At 39.6% G+C, this 27,748-nt stretch overlaps 2 protein-coding genes across 3 annotated transcripts; one reads left to right on the top strand and one right to left on the bottom strand.

Moving 5' to 3' along the window:
* Positions 1-300: 300 nt before the first annotated feature.
* Positions 301-19,516, bottom strand: c7h12orf4 (chromosome 7 C12orf4 homolog). Of its 2 annotated transcripts, none has more exons than XM_044356348.1 (14): positions 19,374-19,516; positions 15,809-15,997; positions 14,835-14,980; positions 13,263-13,444; positions 12,290-12,389; positions 11,953-12,077; positions 9,947-10,053; positions 9,597-9,794; positions 8,972-9,100; positions 8,144-8,212; positions 7,839-8,041; positions 5,142-5,199; positions 4,519-4,586; positions 301-3,361 (listed from the first exon to the last, which is right to left on the bottom strand). In XM_044356348.1, the coding sequence occupies exons 2-14, from the start codon at positions 15,987-15,989 to the stop codon at positions 3,269-3,271; spliced, it is 1,659 nt and encodes a 552-aa protein (XP_044212283.1). In that variant the 5' UTR covers positions 15,990-15,997; positions 19,374-19,516; the 3' UTR covers positions 301-3,268. The 2 variants fall into 2 exon arrangements, with proteins under 2 accessions (XP_044212283.1, XP_044212282.1); XM_044356347.1 differs by lacking the exon at positions 19,374-19,516 and adding an exon at positions 16,543-16,650.
* e2f4 (E2F transcription factor 4) lies at positions 18,760-27,683 on the top strand. Its single transcript, XM_044356350.1, has 11 exons — positions 18,760-19,185; positions 20,962-21,071; positions 22,265-22,426; positions 23,108-23,151; positions 23,256-23,320; positions 23,414-23,602; positions 23,880-23,967; positions 24,141-24,287; positions 24,606-24,653; positions 24,776-24,820; positions 24,951-27,683. Exons 1-11 carry the CDS (start codon positions 19,021-19,023, stop codon positions 25,064-25,066), a joined length of 1,179 nt encoding a protein of 392 aa, XP_044212285.1. The 5' UTR covers positions 18,760-19,020; the 3' UTR covers positions 25,067-27,683.
* Positions 27,684-27,748: the final 65 nt, after the last annotated feature.

Below are 27,748 nucleotides of genomic sequence, written 5' to 3'. Positions count from 1 at the left end.
GGAAGAGACTGGGATCAATCTTTTATGTGTAAGACACTGTCAGGCTTGACTTAAACATTGCTTTCCTGACTTTGTATAACAAAATGTAACAAATAAATACATAGATATACATTTTCTGTATTGTTTTTTATTAGAAATAAATTTATCCAATACTAAATCCAGGTATTTGAGTCAGTATCGGACCAATATCTGATATCCAATATCAGTATCGGTATCGTTGCACCTCTAGTTTTTATTTAGTCGTACTTTTTCTCAAACACTTCGGATATCATTTGTTTGTCTTTTTCCTTGATCAATAACATTTTGCTACTCCTAACATTCACCCTGCTTCTCATACTTCCACCTTTACACAATAATAATAAAAAACAGGTTTGCATTTTCAGCTGTTTAGTTTGCTCCTTTAAAGATCATGACTTTGGTTCACTTCATGAAGCAGAAATAGCCAGCATCATCTGACCATTATCATTATCAGTCCTCATACAATTTCAAAACTGATCAAACAGAAATATCACCTCCATCTATGACATTGTGTAGAGATCATGCTATAACTGCCATGCTACAGCTGTTATGTGTGTCCTTTACTCACCAATCGAATGTCTTTTCCTTCGTATTCAAACTATCTTTGAATTCTTGATTAAAAAACAGTTTGAATAAGAAGAAACTGACAGATTGCTGTCCAGTCAGTGCAGGCACGTGCGTTCTTCAGACTTGCAGTTCCCAGGCAAGTTAAATTAGGTGAGGTACATTCCATTGAAATCAATTATCACTCAATAATTTTGCTCTGTCAGGGTAAAACTATGCACATAAACATCTTCCTTTTTTCTCCAGAGGAAGGACAAATGCAACCAAAAAAAAAAAAAAAAATCTTCTTAAGAAATGTATTTCATCACATCTTCTTTCCTGTGACAATCACTGCGGTTTTCCTCAGTTGGTCCATGCACGTAAAGTCAGTGAATATGATATATGTTGCTTTTAATTCCAGTGAAATACTGATGATTGGACTGGTTTGAAACAATGTTACCTTTAAGACGGTTACATTTATGGCTTATCACATGCCATAAATTTTTCCCTGGTCATGTTTCTGTTCCTGAATGACTGGACTTCCCCGTCCAACAACTGCTTCAACCAATGCAAGTTTCACGGAAGAGAGCTTTAAGGTTCACTACAGTACAAACAGGTTATAGCAGGTGTCTCATGGTACATGTTTTCCACATAAACCTCAGTGTGCTGTAGTTCCTCAAGGAAAATAGTTGCCCTCACTTCTATATGAATGAATACTTTTCATCTCCAGTTTGTGAATGTTAATATGTTTGTCTAATCATTTTTCAAACACGTGTACAGCACACAGAGAGGAGAGAGCTTAACTATCGTGCTGAATCAGCACCCTGGACCCTTTGCCCATGGAAACCCAACACTCCAGGCCACTGAGACCAATTCCAAGAATGCCAAACACTCAGCAATACATATTCTTACAATTTTGTGGGTTCTCAGCATGGCAGTGTGATATAAACAGTTGCAGGTTTCAACATGAAGCTATTAAGAAATCCCATAACTCTCTCAGGGCTGCTGGCCATTTTATTTATCTTGAAAGAAGAGGAGGCGACTGGCTTTGATTGCTACACTCTTTTAATCATCCTAATGCCACTGCTGAACGTGGCTGTGGCAAACTTTCTGACAAGCTGAATTGATTTCAGTCTGTCTGAAATGGCTTATAGGCCATCATTAGATGTGCAGGAGTAATTCCAATGAATGACATGGATTATTAACTTCAGAGAGATTATGCGCCTGTGGATAACCCATCAACCCTAAATTAAACGCTGAACCAAATGCCACTGGAAGTGCATCACTGTTGGCAGAAGGGCGGGGGAAGAAAACGTAATCATCCAAAATGTGAAACCCTGTCATGATGGTTTTCATGAGGAATTTACATCAAATCAGTGTGTTACTTTTTTTTTTTAATTAAAACATAAAAATGTAAACATATACAGTAAATATACAGAATGCACATATGAGTAGGTTCAAGTGTTCAACACATTTGACAAACATTTAACACTGGAAACACAAGATTAATGAGGCTGTACTTGCTCATGATGGAAGCGGACTAAACCCTTCAGGAAACTTTCTCTCTTTTAATAAGAAGAGTGTGTAAGTGTCTATGTAGTCCCCCTTTTCACATCTTTGTCTTTCAGAACAGTGCCATCTGCTGTTACAGAGGTAGAGGGGAGGCACCACACACACACGCGCACACACGCACGCACGCACACACACACACACACACACACACACACACACACTCGCATAAAGCGTGACCCTCACTACAACTCACTGCAATGCAGCATAAAAACACCTGCATATTGCTCATCTTTGCAGCAATGCAATTCCTCTTAAGGACTTGAAGAGCAAAGTTCACGTCACTTCTCTGTGGACCACCCACCCCCCCAAACATGAAGCCAATCACCCACGGGATTAGACCGCTAAATCACATGTGACGGCTGAACTTCGTGGTTCATCCATCATGACTGATTCATGAAAATTCAACAGGTGAAATGTAATGTTCACAGTGACTTGATGCATCAAAACTAAAAAAATCAGCTTTAAAGCTGAGATGAGCCATGATGGTTTTCACTTAAATCAACATACTATTATTATATACAACTTTGGTAGTATGAACTGAAACACTACAAAAGTCACATTTAGCATGGTTGGAGAGGTTATGTTGGGTCGCACCCTTCCAATTCAAGGTGCCGATTCCATCCAACTTTATCCCTTCAGTAAACAACATTGTGCATTCACATTCAACTCTTCTCGGTCGATGATACTTTCACTGCCTACCAGCCAGTTGAAGTTTGAACATGTGGAAAGTTACAGATTGCAGCTTTAAGGGAAAACTAAAAAATACTTGAGCTCTGGCTGCTGATGTCATGATGTCATAAAACTGTCACTAGGACCGCACCCTGGAGATTTGAAATGATAATTGCAGCAGCTGCTTTGGTAAGCCACCGAATCCAGTCCTCTTTCACCAAGAGTTACAGCGTGTGTATCATTAGAAGAGGCAAAAATATCCATCATTTAAAAAAATCCTTTTTGCACCTCATCTGTAAGTGCAACCGTAACATTTTGACCATCATCTCATGTGCTACCTTTTCAAATCTCCGCTTCCTTAATCTTCAGCTCCTTTCATTTTCAGAATGACAACTAAAACATAATCAAAACACATACAGCCGTTGGCGTCGTGCCTTGTGGGTGCGATGTGGCACGTCACTGTCCTTCAGTGCTTTGAAGTGAGAGTTAGGGTGGAGGAGACACGGAAGATCTGAGGCAGCATGTTGCTCAACTGGTAGAACATTTCCTCTGAGATACTCTGGCAATACAAAGAGACACAAAAAGACAGTCAGGCTTAGTGAGAAATAAGAAGATCTCTTCAGCACAAATGTGAAAAAAAAAGCTCTTGTCTACACATTTTCAGTCCACACATTGTGACAGTGAAAAGGGACCAATCAACCCTTTTTTTTTTCTTTTTTTTTTAAAGCAGATGAAACTATGCCCTTGAAAACAATGATACATATGAACATTGTGTGTACAGCCAAGTGTTAACAGCCCCTGTGGTGCCCTTTAGTTTAACATCACAGGGTGTTTTCTTCAGGGAACAGTAGTCAAGAAGATGCTGGAATGATGTGAGCTTTCACCAACTGTGACTTTAACTGGGGACATACCGTGTAGCTCTAAGCATCGCCACCCGTCAAATAAGAATGTTAAGTATTAATCTTTAAGCACAGACGCAGACACACGCGCATCATTCAGCCGCACACAAACACGTAGCGTATATATTTAGCCACCGTGTCTCTTTGAAGCGTAGAAAACAATGTTGTTTCAGTCAGAAGTGCTATTTGGAATGGTGTCTGAGCATGTGAGCTGACAGGAAGCCGATACAGTCGGAGCTTTTGATGCCACTGTCACCTGTCAGCATAATATCATGCTATTGCATGACAAACCAAAGACGCTATAGGTATACAACATCCAGCTAAGCCAAAAATAAAACAGCAGTTATGCTTCACCCAGCGAGAACATGGAGCAAAATGATGCTTTTCACATGACTTTTTCATGTTTGTAAGATAAAGGGTTAGACCTGAATTTCCAAGTAAAGACTAGTCAAGATCACGCCTCAGTGGGGGAAAGCTGTACATTAATCCCACTTCTTATCATACATTTATGTGGCCGAGTCTCCCAACTTTCCTTTATCAGAGCAGTGTAAACATTGGTCAAGAGAAGCCAAAGCTCTGTAATCTATGATTTATTGCACGCTTTTCAAACAGTCTCTCTGCTCTGCCTGCATTCAAAGGTATGTACTGCGAGGCCAGGTGTGCCTTTTGTGATCTTACGTACATGTGATGCCTTAAGTATACATTTCTGTTGAATTAACGTAGAGCTTTGCTGGCAGGCGATCGCTCAAAGGATGCTTGTGTGTCACCTAAGCTATAAGCTGTGAGCATGAGTATAGGTAGCGCGGTCTGATCTCACCTTCGGCACTAGAAACTGGACTGTGCGTGATATACCTCCATCCCACGAGGCCATCTCCATCATGAAGCCTGCCAATGAAAAAGGTTGAATTTGAGAGTAACTGTAACTTTGCAAAGAAAAAAAAAAAATCTGTGATTTTCGGTGCACTCCAGGCAAGACAACTGTATAGAGCCGTGTAAATGCTTTCAGTACGAGAGAACCAATGGAGGACTGAACAAAAGAGAAAGAATTTTACCAATTAAGGGGAAGTTTAAGGGATTTGTACTTCTCACAAGATGTTATATTTTTTATCTACATTGTTATAGCATTTATAGTATATAATGTCTGTCTCTTCAAAAAATGATTTCAACTCAAGTCTTTGCACATTGACTTTGAGGAAAGATCTCTGATATCCATTTTCAGCTGGGCATACTACTGTTTATATATGGGCAGTTCTATGCAAATGTCTGTTTTGACAGTTTTCATGTGTTTTGTGGTCAATTGAGTTTTTAAGATACAGCTCTAACTAAAGCATCATAAGTTCATAAATAATAAAAACATGGAACAGACATCAAGAAAACAGAGCACATTTAATTTCTAATCTTTTCTTGTTTTCACGGATCATTTCGTATTTCTCATCTTACCTTTGACACATTTGAACACCAGCTCGGCTCTCTTAAGACACCACGGTATGGTCATCTCCTGCAGAGAGAAGACAAGACACAGAAAACCACACGATCACTTTGTTAGTCGTGTTTAAAACGTATAAAACATCTGTTAGTCTGTTGTGCAAAGACTGATTCTGCTTAACAGGAAATTGGATGAGAGAAGTAATAATGTACGTAAAATTATATAAAATAAAAATTTCATTAAAAGGACAGGAGGATACATTTTACCAAACATGATTAGCATTTATAAAGTATTTTAAACAGACTAGAAAATATGGAGCTGTTACCATCATTATTTTTATTATTTATTTACATCTTTTAAATTTATGGGACAGAAGGTTTTTTGGGAGGGAATCCACATTTTTAAATTGAATATATATATTTATTCACATAATTATGTGGCTCTTTATGTGTTTATATTTTTTAAAAGCTTTCCTGCTGCATATAATTGTATCATATCAAATACATCTAGTGTATGAATCACCCTCATACAGTTATGATTATTTTCTGTGCTGTAACTTGTTCAAAACACAATAAAAAATCGTGTTCAATGTCAACAATGTGCAGCAAATTGTGTTGTTGGCATTGGCATTAAAATAGTGATATATTGCATAATGTGCTTGGTTTCACGCAGGCGTATGAACAACACTACCTCACACAGAGCACAGAGTGTTACACAGTTACGAAAATAAGATTCTGTATATATTACATATTAACTGGGTCAAACACAAAGACTCCTGTCAGGTGACCACGTTTGAGCACAATTCTGAGCAGGTTTTACAAATGCAACTGTATTAATGTCCCCCTGTAAACTGCGTACGCCGCTTCTATGTCATCTCCCTTCAGTTTTGAGCGTGCTGGGCTGCAGGCTGCTGGCTGCACACAATGACCTCAGCAGGTAGTCATCTCTGCAGTCCATCTTTGCTCACAGTGAGGAGTGTCAGACAGGTAAAGCCACAGCCACACAAACACAACACAGCCTTTCACCCACTGAGAAATCTGTCGCACCCATCCCAAGTCAACAAGGAACTGGAGGCAGGGGTGTGAGTCTCATGTTCGGGCCCATGTCAACTGCGTCACAAACTTACTGGTTTACTCTGGAGATAAACTGCACAGGCTTGAGCAATGGGTCTTTGACGCATTGGCAAGTTTTTCATTATGACTGAAGCTAGTGCTGCTAAACAGTTGAATTAGCTGTTTCTGTTCACAGCGACACTAAAAGCAGCAGCGGTCGCTGCCAAGTCATTGAGGCAGAGAAATGCATTTCTTACAACCAGAAAAATGAACATAACAGTTGTGAAAATGAGTCATTGTCCTAAAACTGGCTCCCTAAATTGGTTTCAATTGTTTTCTATTTCCTCTGCACAAACTTTTAATCACGTAGCGTGTTGTGTCATGAAGCAGTTCGTCGGTGTTCCTTCCCCCTGTGTTGCTCACAAAGGGAAAAAAAACATCCAAAAATAAGAATAAGAGGCACGGCCCTGTTGTATTTTGATTGCAGTCTGTACTTCATATAGACAAACCATGCCAGTTGTTTTAACAACCAAAAACATAAGAATAGGCTTGTACAAACAGGCAAACATCTTCACTATACACGGGAAAGGAGACCGAGAAGCAGACGACAGATGGAAAGTTTTGATGTAAAACCAGAAGCTATCAATTAAAGATCCTCTGGTTCCTGAGGCTTCAAAAAGTTAGAAGACTTTGGTTATGTAAACAGACCCTTGATTAGACATGAGAAGAAAAATAGCGCTGGGCATGTTGTGGCATGAGTGCATGCCAGCCAGAGGCTTGTTGAGAGTTTGCTTTCCACCTTAAGGGATTCTCGTTTTATTGGGTTTTCATTTTTAATCAGTTGGAGAAATCTGATCAAGCTGCTATTTGAGTTAAAAGAAAATCCCAATTCTAATTATTTTTAGCTGATCAAATAAAATACAATTTTAATGTCCAAGATTTTCTTCAGATATAAAAGAAAATATCCACCTGAACTCATCTGGATTCGGGGTCAGTTCGTCAACCACTGAAGGCTCCCTCTGTTGCGTTCCCCTACTGTGTGAGTACAGAGCGACTGCTGTACACACACGCTGAGGCACTAAGTAAACAGAATAGTTCACGACTCTCTACTTTGCCCTCCTGGTTTTAAACCTGGGAAATGTTCAGTTGCAGGGTGAAATTCACAGCCAGTGCTTGTCAAGCCAGACCACAGCTGAGGGATACGGTGCATAAACAAGCACAGGAGGAATGAAAGGCCAGAGATTGTGACTGATGGTTAAGATCTTGGAAACTTCACCCACCACCAACTCAAGTAGTTTTTTTCTTTTTCGATGTTTTTCAAAATTCTGAATCAGTCTGATTAATACTACTGTTATTACATGGTATGCGTCTAAACCACTGGGCCTCAAACTCCACAAAAACTCAATATCCAGTGTTAGTTGGCATTCATGGTTACACTGTAACTCCTAATTTGTTCATGTCAAATGTTAGGTAGGCAAACAATTGTACAGTCCAACTCAAACATTTACTTTACTAGGCACTGTATTTTCTTCATGACAATGCATTAATCTGATGAACTTTGTACACAGTTTGTAGAGCCACACAAAGATGGATTGCAGTTTGGGAGAAGGCTAAAATGGAACTGTAGGATTTCCAATTTGTGTTGGCAGCTACTCTTACCTCCGACATGTCATGGACCAGCAGCAGAGGGACTGTGACGGTGGTAATGTCATGAGTGCAGCAGACTTTCAGAATGTTTCTAAGGCCCATGATGGCCGGGTCCCGGGCCGTGATGTTCCCCGAACGCACGTTGTCGTCCACGCACAGGTGGAAGACGACGTGGACCTCTGACAGGTTGGAGTGCCGCGAGATGTAAAACTCACCTTGAGGAAGAGACAGCGGGTACAAATGATGCACCGTAAAAAACGACACAGCTTACAATGTGGGATCAATAAAAAAGTAAAAAATATTTCGATAATCATTACCTGGTAAGATGTTAGAGGGATTTCTTTCAACATTTTTGCTTTTATCATCGCCTCCGTTTCTTGGAATCTCTGTACAGACATAGAAGTGAACAATACAGCGTTTATCAGTATGCAAAAACTACAAACTAGATACTTTGGCGATGGCAGGTCTACTTTCCATGAAAGGCTTGTAAACTAGCAAGAATGTTTCTATACAAAGCTCTACTCAATGAAGCACTCAAGCTCTGCTGTGATAAGGATCTGGACACAGATTTTCCATCAGCGCATTAGCCGTGATGTGTTCTCTACTTCCTGACATATTTCACTCCTTTCTCATACGGCTGGCTTGTTTTTGACATTCTCCGACTCTGTAAAAGGCCTTCAGAGTGTTACATTCACGTACTGCAACACTGTTACAATCATGCATTTAGTTACTCCCCTTCAGTTCATGTTATTTGAAAAGAGTTTAAATTTTTTATTCTCATATTCCTCATGTAAGAGCTAATATAAGATAAGAGCTAAAAAGGCTCTTTCTTGTCTAGTATCAGCTAAACATCAAATCAGATAACTTCAGGGATCATCATCAAAGTGAGTCGGAGGAAGTAAGGCAAAACAAACAACTCCAACCACTCGGAGCTGGCACGGCAGACATGTATCACTGCTGCACTGTTAAACAAGGCCATGAATAACAGTATTAGTAAAGCATTTTATAACGCATAGCTGGCTAAAAGAGGGTATTCTGGCTGTCTGGAGTAATCAGTTTTATTCTGTAAAGTCCCTCTGTGCAATGTTCTGTCTATATCACAGCTGTGGTGACGTTGAGAACCAAAGAGCAGCCAAAAGTCTAACCAGGTTGGTCTTTCTGCTTGCTGCTCCGCTGGGCTCTGGCATAGAGCACCACCTGCTGCACCTCCTCCAGCTGCTCCTCCAGGCAGGGAAAGTGGAAGTCTGTGCACTCCTTCGCCACTGTTGCAAAGTCTGGTTCAACAAAAAGGAGGTCAAGGATGAAATGATGCATAAAAAGTACCTCTGACTATCCTAATTTTTTTTTTTTTTAAATCAAGCCAGAGCTTATCTCTGTAACGATGTATCCATACTCCCTCTCTAGATAATGAAATAAAAGGTGAATGGAGTGTTTAAAGTAAACATCTACAGAGGTGTGAAAGACTAGTGTTGTTCTCACTGCAAAGGGGAGAGACAATCAGAATGAGTCATGAGTGGGATCAAAATAAACATGTTACAATCCACTGGTGCCAAAATATAACAAAGCACTACCAGACGTATTGTGAAAAATGTAAACATGCTGATCACCGAGCATGAATCTGCTAAAAAACAAGTCTTATCATGCTACAACAAAAATATGGTTACACAACTGCACCGCACCTTTGGTCACCCAGGTGATAAGAAAACATCTCTATGTACACCATCAAAACATTACATTATATTTTATTATATACATGACATGTAATCGGACCTCTCTTGATGCCGCTGTACGAGTTGACCCTGTTGTCTACCAACAGCACCAGACCACAGAGTGAGGAGGAGTAGAGAGAAAGGGCCGTCTGCAGCCTCCGCAGCTTCGTTCCGCTGCTGCCGTGCCGACGGTGCTTACAGAAATCCAGCACGTCTGCCCGGACCAGCCGCAGGTTGTGCATGGTCTTCAGTTGTGCACCTGGACAAAAAAATAGCAAATAAAGATGCATATTATGGGTCGCATCTATACTGTGTCTAAAAAATAGAATAAAAGTGTTTTATGAACATGGTTACTGATAAGTCAGCTGTCACAAAACTGTATTATCACTACATATGTTAGATGTCAAGTACCGAGGTGTATGGTGAAGCTCTCCTCCAGCTGAGGCTGCTCCTCAAACATCCTGGCCCCAGAGTCCGCCAGCTCTGACAGCTGGCTAGGCTGCACCTTGATCTCCTCACTGGAAATCAATCGTGCAAACAAATCAATAACTATAACTAATATATATCAAAAACAGTATATGAAATGCATGTTTTATAGGTCCAAGAAAACACTGAAGAGTTTCATTCAGGTTTCATCCCAAGAGAAAGCAAATAAACTGTTATGGTTGTATTTGAGTATTTTATTATTATTTTATTTTTAAGGAGTTTTTAATCACCCTGAACGAGACATGATGGGTTTTATGATGCGCTGTTCACAATGATAAAAGGAAAAATGCACCCTCGCAAAAAAAGTAACGAGTATTTTTGTGATCGTAGCAGTTTTGTGGTTACTTCTGCAGACAATAAACCAGATGACACTAGATGAAAGGCAATAACGTAGTAGATTAGTCCCAGATATTAATGTTATAAACAATTCAAAACAATTATTCGGCATGTTACTTATCTGGATTCATTCTTTCATTCTTTTTTTTTTTTAAGTTAAAACACATTTGTTAGCAAAAAAAATAAGAAACAGTATCAAAAGGAATGAAAAAGCCAACATTAATGCTGTTTGCTGTTTTCTTTTCTGGCGTACAGCTTTAACTAAAAATGCATATTTATAAAGTGCTCTGAGTGCTGATGTAGAATGTATTGAATTCTTCCCACACATAACAAGATAATGATATTCATAATTAAAGAGAAGTGATGCAGGGTCAGCACATTTTTGTCTACGAAGCTCTTAGCTTACAGGTGGAGGCAGTATCTGTCTTTTGATGGATTATCTAATATATGCAGAGGAGCGTGAAACCTAAATGTAAACCACCACTCTGCACTCCACTCTTTTTTTTTTTTTCACTTCTTATCCCACGATAGCAGTAATTACTGATACTGCAAAGCTCAGCATCAGTCTGACTAATATGTGTTTTTGATTTCTTGTAATTACTTCAATTTCTATATAAATGTAACATGTACTTCAAAGGGCCGGCAGACGTGTCATGTTGTGGATTAGATCCTGTTGAGATCCTGTCAGTGAAGGGTCAGTTTCATCTGTAGTCAAGACCCAAACAGCAATACAATTCCCATAAAAGAACACAGCATTTTATTTTGTTTCATCTCCTTTTATGAGTCAATAAAACAAGTTTTTGCTGTTTTCGTTTAGATTCTGCTACCCAGCTACTCCCCGGCTTCCTTCCTTTTTTTTTCTTCTAATCAGCCTATTTTGTCAATGTTGTTTTGTTTTTTTTAAGGATTATTTTTTTGGCATTTTGCCTTTATTTGAGAGTCAGTGTAGCAAGACAGGAAAAAAGGGAAGAGAGAGAAGTGTGTTATGCAACAAGGGTCCCCGGCCGGGAATCAAACCATGGACGTTGCAGTTATATGGTATACGCCTTAACCATTAAGCAACCAGGGCGCCCCTAGTGTGTCAGTGTTAGTTTAAAGTTTAATATTCACTCTACTTCAACGCTTAATCACTTGACAATTAGACTGAACTTAAACCTCACAGCCCATACGAGCCCAAGCCCCTGGACTGCTGATGGCACACCGTCAGTAAATAAAGACGTGCCGCTCTGACGCTGCCTTTTGACAGTTACGCTCCGAGCTGCTGCATCTGCACATTGAATTCATCCTTATCTGCACGGCAGCTTTTCTCTTTTTCTACCAAACAAGAGTAAGCACCTGACTCCAGTGTTCATTATCTTGAATCAACTGTTTGTGTTTCACCCTGAGATTGGAAAGAATAAGTGGGATTGTCACAGAACTGAAAGAGCCTGTTCAGGTGCGTATGGGTGTGAAGGATGCCTTTAGATTACACACGTGCATACACAAACAAAGGTTGTGCTTCACTTCACACACACACACACAAATATAATATTGTAACAGGTTTTTCTTGTGTTTTTTTTTATTGTGTACACACGAGTACATGAAGAAAAACTCACTTAATCTGGCTGCTGTTGTTGGATTTCCTCAGGTCCTGGTGCAGTTTGATGACCCACTCCTGATACTCCTGCTTTTGTATACTAGTCACTTGCTTCAGCTCACTGGCCCACTTGTTCTCCAACACCTGTTCAAAGAAGAAACGATGTCAAACACTGAGGAACTTTAATTCAACTGGGATAGACACACGCAGCATATTCTGACTGGGAAGACTAAGATAAATTGACACTGTGCTGTGGTGAAATGATATCATTGGCTCTGCACTGAGATCAAGGCGCACCTGGTTTTAACACTGCTACAGGCTACGGAGCACTCCGGCTTCTTTTCTTTTCTTTTTACCTGCTGTGCATCAAAGTGTTGAGAGGCCACCGCATTTACATCCTGGTCACTCAAAGTATTCCCCAGCTCATGCATCACTTTGTCCATTTCTGCTGCTTGCCTGCCAGACAGGAAAATATTCATTGATTTGATTAGACCCATGAGTAAACGCATCACCATCCGTACAATTTATGAGTACCAGAAATGAGCTGTTTCCATGACAGGTGACTGACATGCAGTTCCATTAGAGATTGAGAAAACCTGAGGTAGGATGACTTAAATGAAGATAATAACTGATTTGCCATAATAAAATCTACTTTGTGTGGAGGCACCATTGCCCTCTCACATGTTTCTTTGTGTATGCATGTATGTTATTTAATTCACTAACCTTAACCTCATCTATAAATGCTTAAATACTCGGGATCCTCAGGTGCTCAGTGATGTAATGGAAGCTCTCAGGGTTTCTGGCTCAATAACAGGAGGTGCGTCTACTGGGAATTGCAAGGTGCCCTTTTGTAAATCCTCAATTGGACAGACGGCTTTTTCTGTTTGGGGGATTAACATGTGGAACTCTTTACCTACAGAGCTCAAAATGGATCATGACTGGGAACATTTTAAACTCAAACTGAAACAGTTTTCCAAGAGGGATCAGACATGCAGTCATGAATGATCTGATTCTTCTTGTTTGATGAAACTTTTATGGTATGTTTGTTCATGAGTTGTTTGTGTTTTCTGCTGCTTTGTTGTTGAGTTTCGTGTTTTGTGCTTAGATGTACATATACTGTATATATTGTTGAGTCTTGTGTAGTCTCATATGTATTTTACTGTTGAGTTCTATGTATTTTAAAAGCCCATCTAAGGACGGGCATTGCAAACTAGTTTAGGCTATAAACGCTGTGGTATGAAAAAAAGAAAAAAAAAAAGATCTGGAGGAATACAGTATGTGCAGGACAAACATGGATCCTGGCTCCAGGTAATAATCCCTAATACCAACCTCTCCTGTAGCTTCTTAATCTCCATGTCTCTCTCACTGATGAGCTCGGAGATGCTAACAAAGTAGTTGTGCTCCAGGTTTAGAAGGGTATCGGAGGCAGGGGAGTGGATCAGCTCATGATAAACATCGGCAAAGTCCTCATCCCAACTGGGCTCTTCAGGCCGAGCGTGTTCCAGAGTAGTCTGAGATGGCGACAGAAGAAAGAAAATGAGTACCTCAAAATGGCAATTAGCTGTGAGAATTTACATTTTCGGGGGGCATCATCAGGCTGCAGAGTCTAAATTGAAGAGTTTGTTGTCTGTATGAAACTAAAACTGCCATTGTGGGTGATGATCTGCTGCATGTTGTGAGTAAAGGTGAATTTCCAGTAGAAAAGGTGAGAGTACAATTCTCAATATTTAGAGGAAGACTAAATCTTCACTGTGTTAAGAAGAAGGCAAAAGAGGAAGAAAGAAATGGAAAATATGCTACACTTTTTTTTTTCTTCGATGTTATGCTTTGCTAAATAAACCAGGTCAGTTGATGTATCACATCCATAATTAGAAAAGCAACAGAACAGCATTCAGAATCTGAAACTCCTCTATTTATACAGGCTCAGGAATCTTTGAGCCACAAACATGATGGACACTGGAAAGCTTCCATGTGTATTTCTGTGTGACTGCAGTAAAACGTTAACGGTTAGCCAGTCCTAAATGACCGAGAGCAGTGGGCCAGAGGGGCTTCACAGCACAGGCTACGGCAGCCCAAGTCTTTTTATAAATGCCTGGGCAGGTTACAGCCGAGTTTAGACTCCTGAACTTTGAAGTGTTAAACCAAATGATCTTATTTCTTCTCTCTAAAGTTGAAATAAGAGACACTCGCTTTCAAAGAAATGTGTCAGTGAGAAGACCGTGCTCAATTTAATTACAAACCCACAAAGTCCACATCTATCTCTCTGCTTGTTTCTTCTTTTTTTTTTTCTTTATTGATCAATAAGGTAAAAGTGATGACTCTGTTTTCAACTATGTGCATCCGCCACCACATATTGGATCTCTGGGAAGAAACGCATCCGAGTGTAACCAAGTGAAATGAGTAAGTGAGACACTAAATGTAGCAAACAGGCTCATGTAATGAGTTTTTTTTTTTCTTCTCCAGAATTCCTGAATAGTCAGTTTGTTAACTCGCTGCACTACTTCTCTTTAAATTACTTTAATGATCCGTGACTGCCCCGAAGTTATCGGGAGCATACCGACGACACTTCCGAAACACTGTGCTGCGCTACTACACAAACATGGAGTAGTGGATATACGATCAGGGTGTGTTAAGCAGCTGGTATCTGAAATTAACTTTTTGGAACACCTGTCAAGAATACATGTTGTCCAAATTATTCTTCTATTCTTATAGAAATATCTTACTTTGTTAGTAATTTGTGTGTAGAATCAATTAAGGTCGCTCACTTACTTTACGTATAATTATTCATGAACCACTGAGTTTTAATTAAAAAGATTACAGACATGGTGTGCTTGTGCTGTAAACTGCTAATAGAAACTCTGATGTTAGTTTTAAGCACAATAACATACTGAAATGTGTCACCTCTACATAAGACCTGGTCCATGCGTTGGCGAGCTGGTTTACATCCACATCTCCTGTCGTGAGTCTCTGCAGGGCCAGTTCCGCCTCTCTGTCATAATCCAGAATGGTCTCATTCTCGATGAAGTTGGAAAGCGACGCTTTTAGCTCTAAGAGAAGAGCAAAAAAAAAAAAGACGTTTAACAAAAGGTTTTCATTTCTGCACAAACCAAGTTGGACGCTGTAGAAACAATATGCTGGATCAGTTCCTTCCTTTATGGTTTCACACTAACAGCATGCAGTCTGACCATATTTTCCCTTTCCCAGGAAGACATGTGGAGAAAATTATTGGATTAGATTCATTTCAAACAAACAGAATCTGACGTTGCTTCTCCAACTGTGTAGATTTGGTTTACAGAGTTTAGGGGGGCGTTACAGAGTAGTTTGGGGGTCTTGCATCAGTCCAAATGTACTAATAACATTAATAACCTTTCACTGTTTTTGCTTTCCTACATTTCTACATTAAATGTGGTTTCAGGAATTTAATTTAATTTTATGTTAACACAATAAAAATACTTAAAGATAGATTATATGTATTTATAACTATGTTTATCAAGGATTGTTCATTTTTGCAGTCCCCAAAAATCAATTCAGTGTTCAGCTCTAGTGTCTGATATAAGAGTAGATTGTGACAAATATGATCCCTTATTAATCAGAATGTACACATTTTTAATGATTTGTCAACTTCTTTTAAAAGACAAGTAGGGGATGGAGTGAAAGGTACGTTTGACATTAACAGTGTCTGGCTAGAACGTTTTCTGCCAGGCCGCGTACAACCGCTGACAAGTTTCCCCAAATAAATGCTTGTGTTTAGGCTCTACGGTAGATGGCTGATGTTAGGACTGAAAGGGAAAGGGGGATTTATGTAATTCATTTGACAAATTCACTCCAGCAAATAGTTGTGAAACTGATCTACTTTTATTGAGAGCAGGACTCACCATTTTCTATGTAGCAAGGTATTTTATGTAGCAGCATCAGGCGTCCATGAAGGTCACTGATGTTCTCTTGAACAGGGAACTGCAGGGGTACTTTGAGGACACAGTTGTGTTTCCCTGCCCTGAACTCAAACACAAACTCCTTCTCAGCTGTGCTGTTGGCTTTTCCTTTGTTCTTCTTCATGGTCTAAACTGAAAAACAGAAGTCAGTACTTACATACGAATGAAATTGATATAATTTAAAGTCTCTGTGCAGAAATAATGTTCACATGGAGTAAGACAAATGTTCAGTTTTCCTTGAATTTGTCCATCAGTCCCCATTTGATAGACTCTAAAAGTCTAATGGTCGATCTTGAACGTTAAGTGAAGCCTATCATCAATGAAGACATGCCCACATCCTCTTCTCACGGTCACAAAGACTTTTTCCATTAATAACGTTGCCTACATATACAGCAACAGCTTTTGCTTAACAATGAAATTACCAGCTACTAGTAATAATCCAAGTCAATGGCATTTTTGCATGTGCTAAATCAGTAAGTGTTCGTTAATAGCTAATTGTAATCAATTGGCAGCTCCGTTTAGCCTGTCATCGTTCATGTAGCAGCAAAGCTAACGTTTAGCTACGAAGCTAAAACTAATGAACTGAATATGGTGGAATCTGTCGTGAATATGTATAGCTGGCAACATTTTTTTCATTTATTTAGTGAAGAAATAAATCTTATGAGATGCAGATTTACCTGAGTGTGGGTGAATGTAGTATTTCCTGTTGCACAGACAGCTCTGGTGTTTGGTTCAGTCAGCTGACTGCTTCAGTGTAACATGTGACAGAAATAGCAGTTTCGTGACTCCAGCTGTTTTATTTATGTTTTCACTTGTACATCAGAACTACTATAGTATGAGCCTGAAGGCTTGATGAGTTCATTAAGGTGTATAGGTTATTTTTTATTTGGGTATTTTTTTTAAAAAAAATTCAAACACAAAGCAGCAGTACAGAGTCACGAATCATACCTAAAGTACCCAAGTTTAATTTACAAGAATGTTTTTCTTAGGCAGTACCGCCCCCTGCTGGCCGAACTGCTCAATTGGTTTATGAATGAAAGTAAAAGAAAAGAGATGGTTGTCTTCCAGCCGCCTACAGCAAAACTTAAGGTGAGGGAATACTAACGTCGTGGAGAAGGTATATCATCTTATTTATCAGATAGGAAAATGACCATAAAGATTCTCTCACTCAGGTCTGAAACTGAAAAAAGTGAGATTTCACTGATATTTCTCCATCTAGATCACATTAGACCAGATCCAGATCAAAAACCACCATACTTAAACCTGTCAAATAGTAATAATCTAGTCCAGATTTGACAGGTCTAAGTATAGTGGTTTCTCTGGATCGGGTCTGATGTGGGATGGATGGGCGAAAAAGTAGTGAAATCTTTTTTTCAGTTTTCACAAATAGAATAAAGGTTTCACAAATCTGAAGCTGTGTTTTAATGGGTCTCCGGAGTCTCTTTGGTAATCTTCCCTTCCCCTAAATTTTAACGTTCCCCTTAACCCTGAATCGGCAGCTGACTTCAGCGTCGTGGTCCTTTCCAGCGTTATTGCTGTTTTGGATAGACTCCCTCAAAAAAACTGCAACTGCAACACCATGCCCCTTAATATCTCACAATAAATAATGCTAAAATGACAATAAATAATTTGAATAAATAATAATAATGATCCTTGATGTTTAACAAGGAATGGCGTCATAATGATGATGTTCTATCATCATTATCATGATCTCTGAAGCAAAGGTTGGATATCTATCCCCTATATTGATGTTTCTCTTCTCTCTAAGAGGGCGCTACAATCTTATCAGCTGATTCACTTCTATTATGCACCCCACTTATGAAAAAAGATGACTTTTCAAAGTATCTCAGTTCCATGAATCTGTGATTTCCAAATCAATTACACTGTATTCTTGAGGACTACATACTCGAGATATATTCCATTAGTATCAAAATGTTTATTAGCAAGCAAACGAGTTCATTTACACCCCCAAAAAACTGATGGACATATAAAGTGACGTCTATATACGACCATCAACATTCCTTGTAATGGTGATACTATTCCAAGAGGAGAAGAGAAGACAAAAGAAGAGAATATTTCCCATTTCCCTTTTAATCAGATTTTTAAAAAGTTTATACTTAAAATAATATTACTTTCTCAATTGCATATGTTTTAGATAAATGTGTCTCTGATGTAAAACGGTAGTTGAACTTAACCGTGACTTGCTTTAGAACTGTACGGTGGTAGTTTGATTACTTATTTGCGCATTTATTTATTTATATTCTTGATATTGCATATAATCTAATAAACATCTGCTAAAAAATAAGTTTTAACATTATCTGTGCACTACATGCTTGACTGTTTTAGTGACGAGCCCAGTCTCTCACTGACTACTGCACAACGTAGCCTATAGGACATGCATTTGGAAAATACTCAAGGTCTCAAAGTTTTGTCCCCATAAATGCTTAAAAAAAACAAGTGTATGGCTTTTTTTATTTGATATGTCTAGAAAATGCTGATGAGTGTGTGTGTGTGTGTGTGTGTGTGTGTGTGTGTGTGTGTGTGTGTGTGTGTGTGTGTGTGTGTGCGCGCGCGCGCGCGTAGTGTCTGTGCGTGTATGTATGCACGCTCATAGACGCGTGCGTGTGTTTTCTTCAAGTTTGAGTGGGTAAGGGAATGTGTACAAATAGAGCTACTATAGCAGTCCCGATAACCCTTATTTTTCGGCTATAAAAAACAAAACAACTCATAATCCTTGTAGTTTATCGATCGATAACCACAATGAACATCGATCAGTAGATTATAAAATGTTATTTACTTTGTGCGTTTTTCATAAACACACTCTTGTTATCTTATACGCTTTTGAGATGGTGTAGTTATTGGCAGATGCTCCCTCCGCCGGTTGAACCGTCCCGTCATACCTCGCGTGGCCAACGGCTCTCCTACCGACTGCTTGCTCATTGAATTACCACACTCAGCCTGTTCACGTCGATTTAGTGAAATAATTTGGGGCAAACCTGGTCGGACTACGTCGTTAACCACCTGTTTATCTGCTGCACACTTTCACCGGCCTTCTGTTTGTCTGACTGCGGGGTTTGGGCGTGCTTTTCCTGGGCTCGCTGGCCGGGGTTTGGTCGGGGAGGCAGGGGGGGGAAGTACGGAGCTGGTCCCGGGTGATGATGGAGCTGGAGTCGGCCAGTAACAGAGGCGAACTGGGAGCTGTGGGAGACTCGCTGCAGCCACAGACCCCGAGCAGGCACGAAAAGAGCCTCGGGCTGCTCACGACCAAGTTTGTGACTTTACTGCAGGAGGCGAAGGACGGAGTGTTGGATCTGAAAGCTGTGAGCATGCAAGCCAGTCTTTGTTGTTAGCTAGCACATGTCATTTTGAGCTGCCTGCTGTCGTTAGGTTACATGCAGTTTCGCTAGCCTGCCTGCTAGCCTAGCCTAGCTTGGTGACAGGCTAATTTGAATGGGCGATAGCTCTTATCATATGGCTTTGCAGTTTGTATACGCCTGGGTTAACTTACCTTCTAACCGTCACTTAAATGCTGTGTCGTAGTATTTTTCACGTTTCTCGAAGGGGAGCGCTGTAAGGTTACAAACTGAACTTTGAGGACACTGCCTGGTCAACTTTTCAGACTGCCCCCTGCAGATTCAAAGTTTTAAAAGTGGGTCAGCTTTTGTCGTTCCCTTTTGAGCTAACGCCACTGCATCTTCACACATGAACAACTTTTTTCCTGATTGACAATGTCCTTGTCACTTAACGACTTGCATTCACTTAGATGGTTTTCAAGGGTTACTTCAAAGACGTAGCCTATACTTGAACAATGGTGCAGTAACGTTTCGATTAAAAGTGCATTATTCAATGTTAGCACTGTTCTCCACTAACAGCAGTCTAGGACTGCATTAAAATAGCTGTTTAAATGTCACATTAACAACCACAAGAAAACTAAAATCCAACTTGCAGAGCAGGCTGTGTGTCAGAGCCTGTTAAAGTTACTTAAAGAGCTAGATACTGTTTACTTCTAATAAGATACATATGGTTCAAGTGTATTGGTCTTTTCAGCCAGTGTCACTAACGCTTAATAAGCTTGTAAAATGGGTTTTAACCTGCAGCCAAGACTTATCAAAACATACACTTGTCAAGTTGTAATACAAATACTTTAAAAACATTGGCATCCATGTTTTTAACCATCCATTTAGTTGAAACATTGGAGTTGAATTGATGAACGAACCAGATGGGTGCTTGACCAGCCAAGCATCACGGTTTCTTTAATAGAACAGTTTTCTTTTCACGGTGGCCTCTATGACATGACAGATTGGCTTCATTGGCTGTTGACGCTCAAGTATGTCGCAGATAGATAAAATACCAGACTTTTAATGCGTATATTTCTTTCTCTTTCATTCTCATTTTTACCTGCTAAAAAAAATAAAACCAAAACCAGTTTAGTCTCTCTCCCTTCGATGAAATAGAAATATTAACTTTTTTTTCTACTATTATGAGATGTAAGCTGTAATGTTGGCGATCGGTGAGATTAATCTGTTATAACACATTTTTTGACCCCATGAAAGCCTTTTTAGAAAGTAAAAAAAAAAACAGTGAGATAAGTTAGCTTTGTACTGATAAACAGCACTCTTCTCTGGCAGGTGTCTGTGTATATGTTCACATTGCGGAAAGAGGTAAAGAATTTGCCTTAGCCACCTGTGAACCCTCCTGCCAACTGCCACACTGAAATAGAAGTCTTTACATTTGTTTTGCATTTGTGAATAACAAGATTTTGTTATGTAAACTGTGTTTTTTAAAGCATCCCTATGGTTTACTGGTCGTAATTCAGTAGGTCTTGGACTGCAGTGCACACATGACAAAGCCTAGACTTATCAGCACCAGCCATATGGTTATCATTAGTTTGTAAAACACTAAGTAGGCACAATACTTGGGCTAGGAAGGAAATATAAATGACACTCGTTATATTTGGTGAAACCAGATAGTTTTTATTTGCAGGGTGCAGGACCTGTTGGTAGAGATACAGCGTCAGTGTCTTTTGCTATGAACCTTTTAAAGGAGATGCTAGTAATCACTGTTGTATTTTCCATTGCTTTTGTCCTGTCATCCAGGCAGCAGACACCTTGGCAGTGCGGCAGAAGCGACGAATTTACGACATCACTAATGTGCTGGAGGGAATTGGACTAATAGAGAAGAAATCCAAGAACAGTATCCAATGGAAGTGAGTCCACAGTTTATTTTTATTCTCCAAAGGTGGAAAAATTGTCTAAATAAGTGCCAAAATAAAAAGGATTCTCCATGAGAAGACAAAACTAAATGGTCATTTTAAATTTTAAATTTAAAAAAACACCTCCACAAGGTAGAAGGTAAATTTTTCTCCAACCTAATATGGTCTTCATCTCAGGGAGGGAACTGCTCGCAGGTTTTGAGAAGACTAAACCATCAAGCGTGTCTAGCAGCAAGTACGCTGACCAAACCATCAAACCACTTTCACTTTGTTATAGAGCACGTACATATTACAGCTACAAACAAATGGCTGAGAAGCTGATTCATCTGAAGAATCACAGTACTAATTGTTGATGTCACGTTTTTTCTTGTGCATTCTTATGTTTGCTTGTGTGACAAACATGGTCATCAGTCCGGGACTGTATGTGAGTTGTAACAGTAGATAAAATGACTGTTGAACAGAAGAACGTGAAGTCATGAAACAAATCAGAATATCTGTTGGCATGACACATGCTCATGTGTATGTTGTATTTTTCACTTTACTGTAATAATTCTACAATCAACAGTATCATAACGACGCTATAACAACATGGCATGAACAATAGAGAAACACCTGTCTGTAGTAAGTGTACTGCTACATCCTCTTGGTGAGAGGTGAAATGTACAGGGAAATGTCTAAATGGTTTTGCTCAGCGCTGTGCATTTATATTTCAGCTGCTACGTGTTTAGACAGTGGCACTTTTTTTTTTTTTCATTGTTTTGGCTCCGTCATCAAGAACATTGGATTTCAAATCAATCAAAAATCAATTACTTTGAAGCAAAATTACAAACTGTCAGTGGTAATTACAGGGTCAGGGTCCACATCAAATCAACTGTGTAGGAATAGTGACCCCTTTTTATTTATAGTCATCATTCATAGGAAAACAATTAACGTTAAGGTCTGTGTGGTAATAACAATATTTGTGGTTTAAAAAAAAAAGGAATGTCTCCCATCAATGCAGCTGCAGTCCTGATTCAAGAAAGATGAATAAGTAGCCACAAGAAAATGGATGAGGATGTTTATCTGTTTTAATACAAAGCAGGGTGTTGATGAAAAACAGCATGTGTTTTCATGAGTGAGTGAAACCTCTTCATCTTTGCCGACTGTCTGTACATGACCACATACGGTATTTGCCTTTTGTGTTTCAGGGGTGTAGGTCCAGGCTGCAACACCAGGGAGATAGCTGATAAGCTGATTGATCTGAAGGCTGAGTTAGATGACCTGGCTCTCAGGGAAAACGAGCTGGACCAGCAGAGAGTCTGGGTCCAACAGAGCATCAAGAATGTCACAGACGACTCCAACAACAGCCCATATCCTTCACTTCATAGTCTTGTGTATTTACGTGCATGTTACAGCTGGTAATTGTTTTTTAGTGATGTGTCCCATGATCAGCGCTGATGTGATGTGACAGGTTATTCTGCAGTTTTCTTAATCACATGATTCTTTCTGCGTATTTTGATATTTCAGTAGAGCTTTTGAAGCTCTAATGAAAACCTCATCTGGACATTATCTTGCTGGTAACTTACACTTGTTGAGGGAAAATATTTAGTGAGTTTTCAGGCTCATAGACGTTTTGTGATGAATGCTTTGTGAAAACCATTCATGGTCAGTATTTTGATATGTGCGTTTGGCACTCAGTGGCACAGAGCAACAGTAGACACAACATGACAGTGAAACACATATCCAATCTGAACACCATCTGGCATCTCATAGGGGATAATCCTGGGCATACATCCCCCCAGACTCTGCCAGCTCCATTGAACACAGAGCTCTTATTGAGGCTCTCTGTTCTGCTCACTCAATAAATCTGAAGTATTCAGTTAAACATCATGGCCTCGGTTAACCAAACATCCTGGAGATGAAGTGACTTTTACTAATGGCTTTACAGAATACCAGTTGTGTGTGCCAATGTGCAAATGTCTATTGAGATGTTTTTTTCTTTTTTATTGGCAAACATGGTTATGACAAATTGACCCTTAACACATTCATACTATGGCATATGTAAAGCATGAAGACCTCTGTGGAGCTTTCAAAGGTATTTTATTCTTATGCTCAATTTATATACATTTGTCTTTTCTACTGTCATAATCAACACTCATAGTTTCAATCTCTCATCACTCACTTGTCCTTCTTTCGCAGGTGACACACTCCTAGCAATCCGTGCTCCCATTGGTACACAACTAGAAGTGCCCATACCAGAAGCTGTAAGTCATATGTGCATATTACATGTCCCTCAGGTCCATCTACTTGTTTTTTGTCTCATGTCTCAGACTGCGTGTGTGTGTGTGTGTATCCAGGTTCTCAATGGACAAAGAAAATACCAGATACGTCTGAAGAGTTCATCTGGTCCCATCGAGGTTTTGCTGGTCAATAAGGACCCGTCCAGTGCCTCTCCCGTTGTTTTGCCCGTCCCTCCTCCAGATGACGTCCTTCAAAACCTCCCAGCACCGACGCCTACCTCCCAGCTGCCCTCTGCTGCCTCCCAGGTCCACACAGATATTAGTTTTCTCTGTGCAATCAGTACTGTTTATGTATCGAACTGTTTACTATAGAATCCCTGCAGTATTCCCAGGCTGGAGTTTTATTCATGAAAGACTATCTATGCACTTCAGTGAAATTTTTCTCAGTTTACTTCATTGATATAACAGTTGTTTGAAAAAGATTTAAAACACTGACCTCTGCTTTTTTATATCCTACAGATGCATTTTTCTTTATCATGCAATGTCTTCACTTTCCTCCTTTTCTTTCCTTTTCACTCTCCAGGCCCCCAAAGCAGCTCCAGCCACATCTACAAAACCTGGTCTCGCCACAACATCAGCTGTAGTCGCCAACCAGACAGCTGCAGTGACAGGTAGGAGCGCACTGAGCTGAAATGTTGTAAATTTTTATTACACTTGGACTTTTGTTACTGTCTACGAATAATGTCTGTCATCGTAAAACACTGTAATACAAGGCAAAGAACCACCATTTTTGTGGTTATTTACAGCATGTTGTCTCAAACTTCACACCTTTTTTTAATTTCAGAAGCAACAAGCACCACGCCTCTCACCCCAACAACAGACACACCCGCTACAGTTACTCAGCAACTTCAGTCCTCTGCCTCGTTGGATGGATCCGTGTCCTCTTCTGCCTCTGCAGTATTTGAACCAATTAAGTCAGATCCCTCTGAATGTGAGTTAAATGTTGCTGAGCTCTTTTGAACCTCTGTCTGTCTGTCTTTGAAATGGATCTTTGTAAAGGCCGCCTCACTCAAAGAGTAAAGATGATGAGACAGGGATGACATAGTCTGTTACATTTTAATTAGGGCACATTTTGTACATTTTTCCCCCCAAAGTTTGGTGCCAGATAATGCCATTGTGCTCACATCTCATACACAGTGATACAGATATTAAATTGGATTGTTCCACTTCCCACAAATGAATGTTAATTCATATCATACACTTAAATACTGACTATATTGCTGATATGTCCCTTTTGCTTTCTTTCTAGTGTTGGACTTTCCCAAAGAGCTCTCTGAAATGTTTGATCCAACAAAAGGTAAATGTCTCTTTAGTAAATGACAAATTTGATGTGTTCTTCTGCTGTGAGGAACCTGCGTACCACTTTCTCAATGTCCTGTAGACTTAAAGTCACTCAAATATTTTCTTTCTCTCTCACAGAGATCATGAGTGGAGATCTGTTGGAGGACTTGATGTCATCAGAAGGTGAGTTTGTAAAAGGAGAAGCAGAGAACAGTTCTAGGAAAAGAGAAGAAAAAAAATGTGAATTTCACATGACCTCCTCTTATCCATCCTGTATCTATTCCTCATCTCTTTCTCTGTTTTTCACCTCCAGTGTTCTCGCCTCTCCTCCGTCTGTCCCCTCCACCCAGCGATCACGACTACATATACAACCTGGATGAAACAGAAGGCCTTTGTGACCTTTTTGACGTCCCAATTCTCAACCTCTGACCCCTAGGATTGTTGTCAGAGTGGGAAACAGTTGCCCAAATATGCTAATCTACCTTAATTGTCTCCAAATTTTCCCCCACTGACAGTGAAGCTGAGAAGAGGTGCAGTGGTGAAGGACACCACTGCACTTACACTGTGAGCTCAGCCTGAGCTCAGTCAGACAGCAGCTTGATGTACAGCCTCGTGAAGAAATACAGGCGAGAACAAAACATTTTATTCACTGTTTTTCCACGGAAACAGAGTCAAAACAAGTGAGAAATAATTATATTTTTGGATTATTGTGTATGATGTGTATGTAAGCGTTATGTTTCTATCAGCTTTCCTGTGCGCTTGTGAATGAATGTGTGTAGGCATACTTTACGTGAGTGCCGGTATGTGCGTGTGTGTTTTGTACTGAACGCTCTATTAAAGGACCAGTATGTAGAATTTAGTGGAACCTAGGGGTGAGGTTGCAAATTGCAACCAACTGAATAGCCCTCCCCTTACCATCCCCTTCCAAGCATGTAGAAGAACCTACAGTGACGAAAAACACAGAAGGCTCTCTCTAGAGCCAGTGTGTGGTTTGTTCTTTCTGGGCTACTGTAGAAACATGGCGGTGCAACGTGGTGGGCTCCGTGGAAGAGGACCCGCTCCCTATGTAGATATAAAGGGCTCATTCTAAGGTAAAGATTCTCATTTTCATGGGATTATACACTAATTAAAACATACTTATGAATTTTATATTTCATTTCTGCCAAGTCCGTTCCGCTAGATGGCACTAAATTCTACACACTGCACCTTTAAGTCAAGATGTCTTCAGGAAAAAAAGAAACCCTTTTCCTATCAGGTCAAGAGTCATGGCAGACTAACGGAGAACAGCCTTTATCACCCGGCAGCTGCTCACGCATGGCTTGAATGAGTCCAAACACAGCTGGTTAAATATGCACTGTCCTCATGTACATAGAGAATATATATTTTGTAATACCAGCACACCAGACTATTGTATAATAATGACTACATTTGTAACACAGGAAGAGCAATAGTTTGCAAATAAAAAAGAAGGTACCAGACTCGAAGCAAAAGTTGAAAGTGCTTTTAATCATACTGAATGTATGAAGTGCTTGTTTTATAATCCCAAGGGAGTTATGAGAATTTGTCTTAATTAAACCTTTCAGTGTTTAAGTGTTGTGGTGTACCAGTTAGAGAAAGAGGATCATAATGCTGAGCTATTAAAGCAGTATACGTTGTGACATGAAGCTTGAAGGACCAAAAAGTAATACAGGGGTTTGTGGGAGGTTTCTGGTCGGATAAAATCCTGACATTTTATGACTTTTAGGGGTTTTTTTGTTTTGTTTTTAAAGCTTTTTTTTTTTTTTTTTTTTTTTATTTGATAGTTGAAAGTGCAGAGAGAAGGAGACAGGAAACATGGGTAGAGAGGGGGGTGTATAACATGCAACAAAGGTCCGCAGACACTGGTAATGTGGTCTTTTAACCAGTAAGCTAAAAAAAAAAAGGTGCTTGTTAGAATGAAACTGTCTCCTGTAAGCAACACGTTATGGCTGTCTGGTTGATTGTTAACACTTATACACTGAGAGGCTTGATTATAACGAGGCTGGCTTTCAGTTTCATTTTGCCTCTAGACTGTTGGACCTTGCAGATTTTTAATGGCTTTGATTTATATATAACTTAACCGTCAGAGGAATATCTTTTTTTTTTTCCTTTTTACCCCCTCTCCAAAAAGAAAAATCTTTCAGCTATAATGTATGTATGTATATGAATACCATTGTACTCAGTTAATTTGTATGTAAAAGGAAATGTATGTATTTCTGATGTATTTTACTGATGCAGTGAATATAGTCACGTCATGAAATATGCTCTTTTTTTTTTTGCTCGTCTTTGTATATCTGGCACAGATCCCTTTCAATCGTTTTCTTTTCACTCTTTCTGTTTATGGTAATTGAAATACTGCCTGTCACTCTAAAAATTAGATATTTTTTTCCAACTCTAATCGTTCTCTCTGTGCATGGGGCAGGTGATGAGTAGCAGTTCAGGATGAGTTGTTACCAGTCAGACTGTTTAAAGTACAAATGTCAAAATTGTTCATCTTTCTACAGCGCTATCTTCTGTAAAATCACTTTTGTGTTAAAAAAAAAAAAAAAAGAAATGTCCTGTTTTTGCCCTGAATGATGTGTATGTACAGTATGTACTGTGTATATCTCTCTCTACTGCCTGTATAGAATAGCATTTATTTTTTTATACCTGCTAGATATATTATTACAGGATTGTTACTACTAATTTGGGGCTACACTTCAAAACTTAAGGAATTTATCCACAAAACCTCCTGCTTTATCAAAGCATCCTGTCTCATCGTTGCACTTTACATCACTGTGGGCAGATTGGTTGCTACTCATGCACTCCTTGATCAGTAGCCGGTCATTGTGTTTGGACAGTGTTGTGAGTTTGCCTAATCCTTCAAAAGAGCAGCCAGAGAGTTCAACAGAACTTGGTTGAATGAATCATGTCTGTGTGTGTGTTGGCGCGTGAGACTCAGTTCTACAGACTGCTTTTAACAGGCTCACTATTGCTAAGCTGTAGTTGCATCAAATGAAACAAAATAAACACTTTGGTATTCTTTGTGTATTGTCTGGTTGTCTTCGTTTTTCTGTACTTTTAAGCAACATGTCTTATTGTTTGTGTCAGTGT

This window comes from Thunnus albacares, chromosome 7 (assembly GCF_914725855.1).
Source record: "Thunnus albacares chromosome 7, fThuAlb1.1, whole genome shotgun sequence".
In the NCBI taxonomy this organism is placed as follows: Eukaryota; Metazoa; Chordata; class Actinopteri; order Scombriformes; family Scombridae; genus Thunnus; species Thunnus albacares.
Note: the sequence above shows the minus strand (reverse complement) of the source record. Positions and strands in the feature narration are given on the sequence as shown.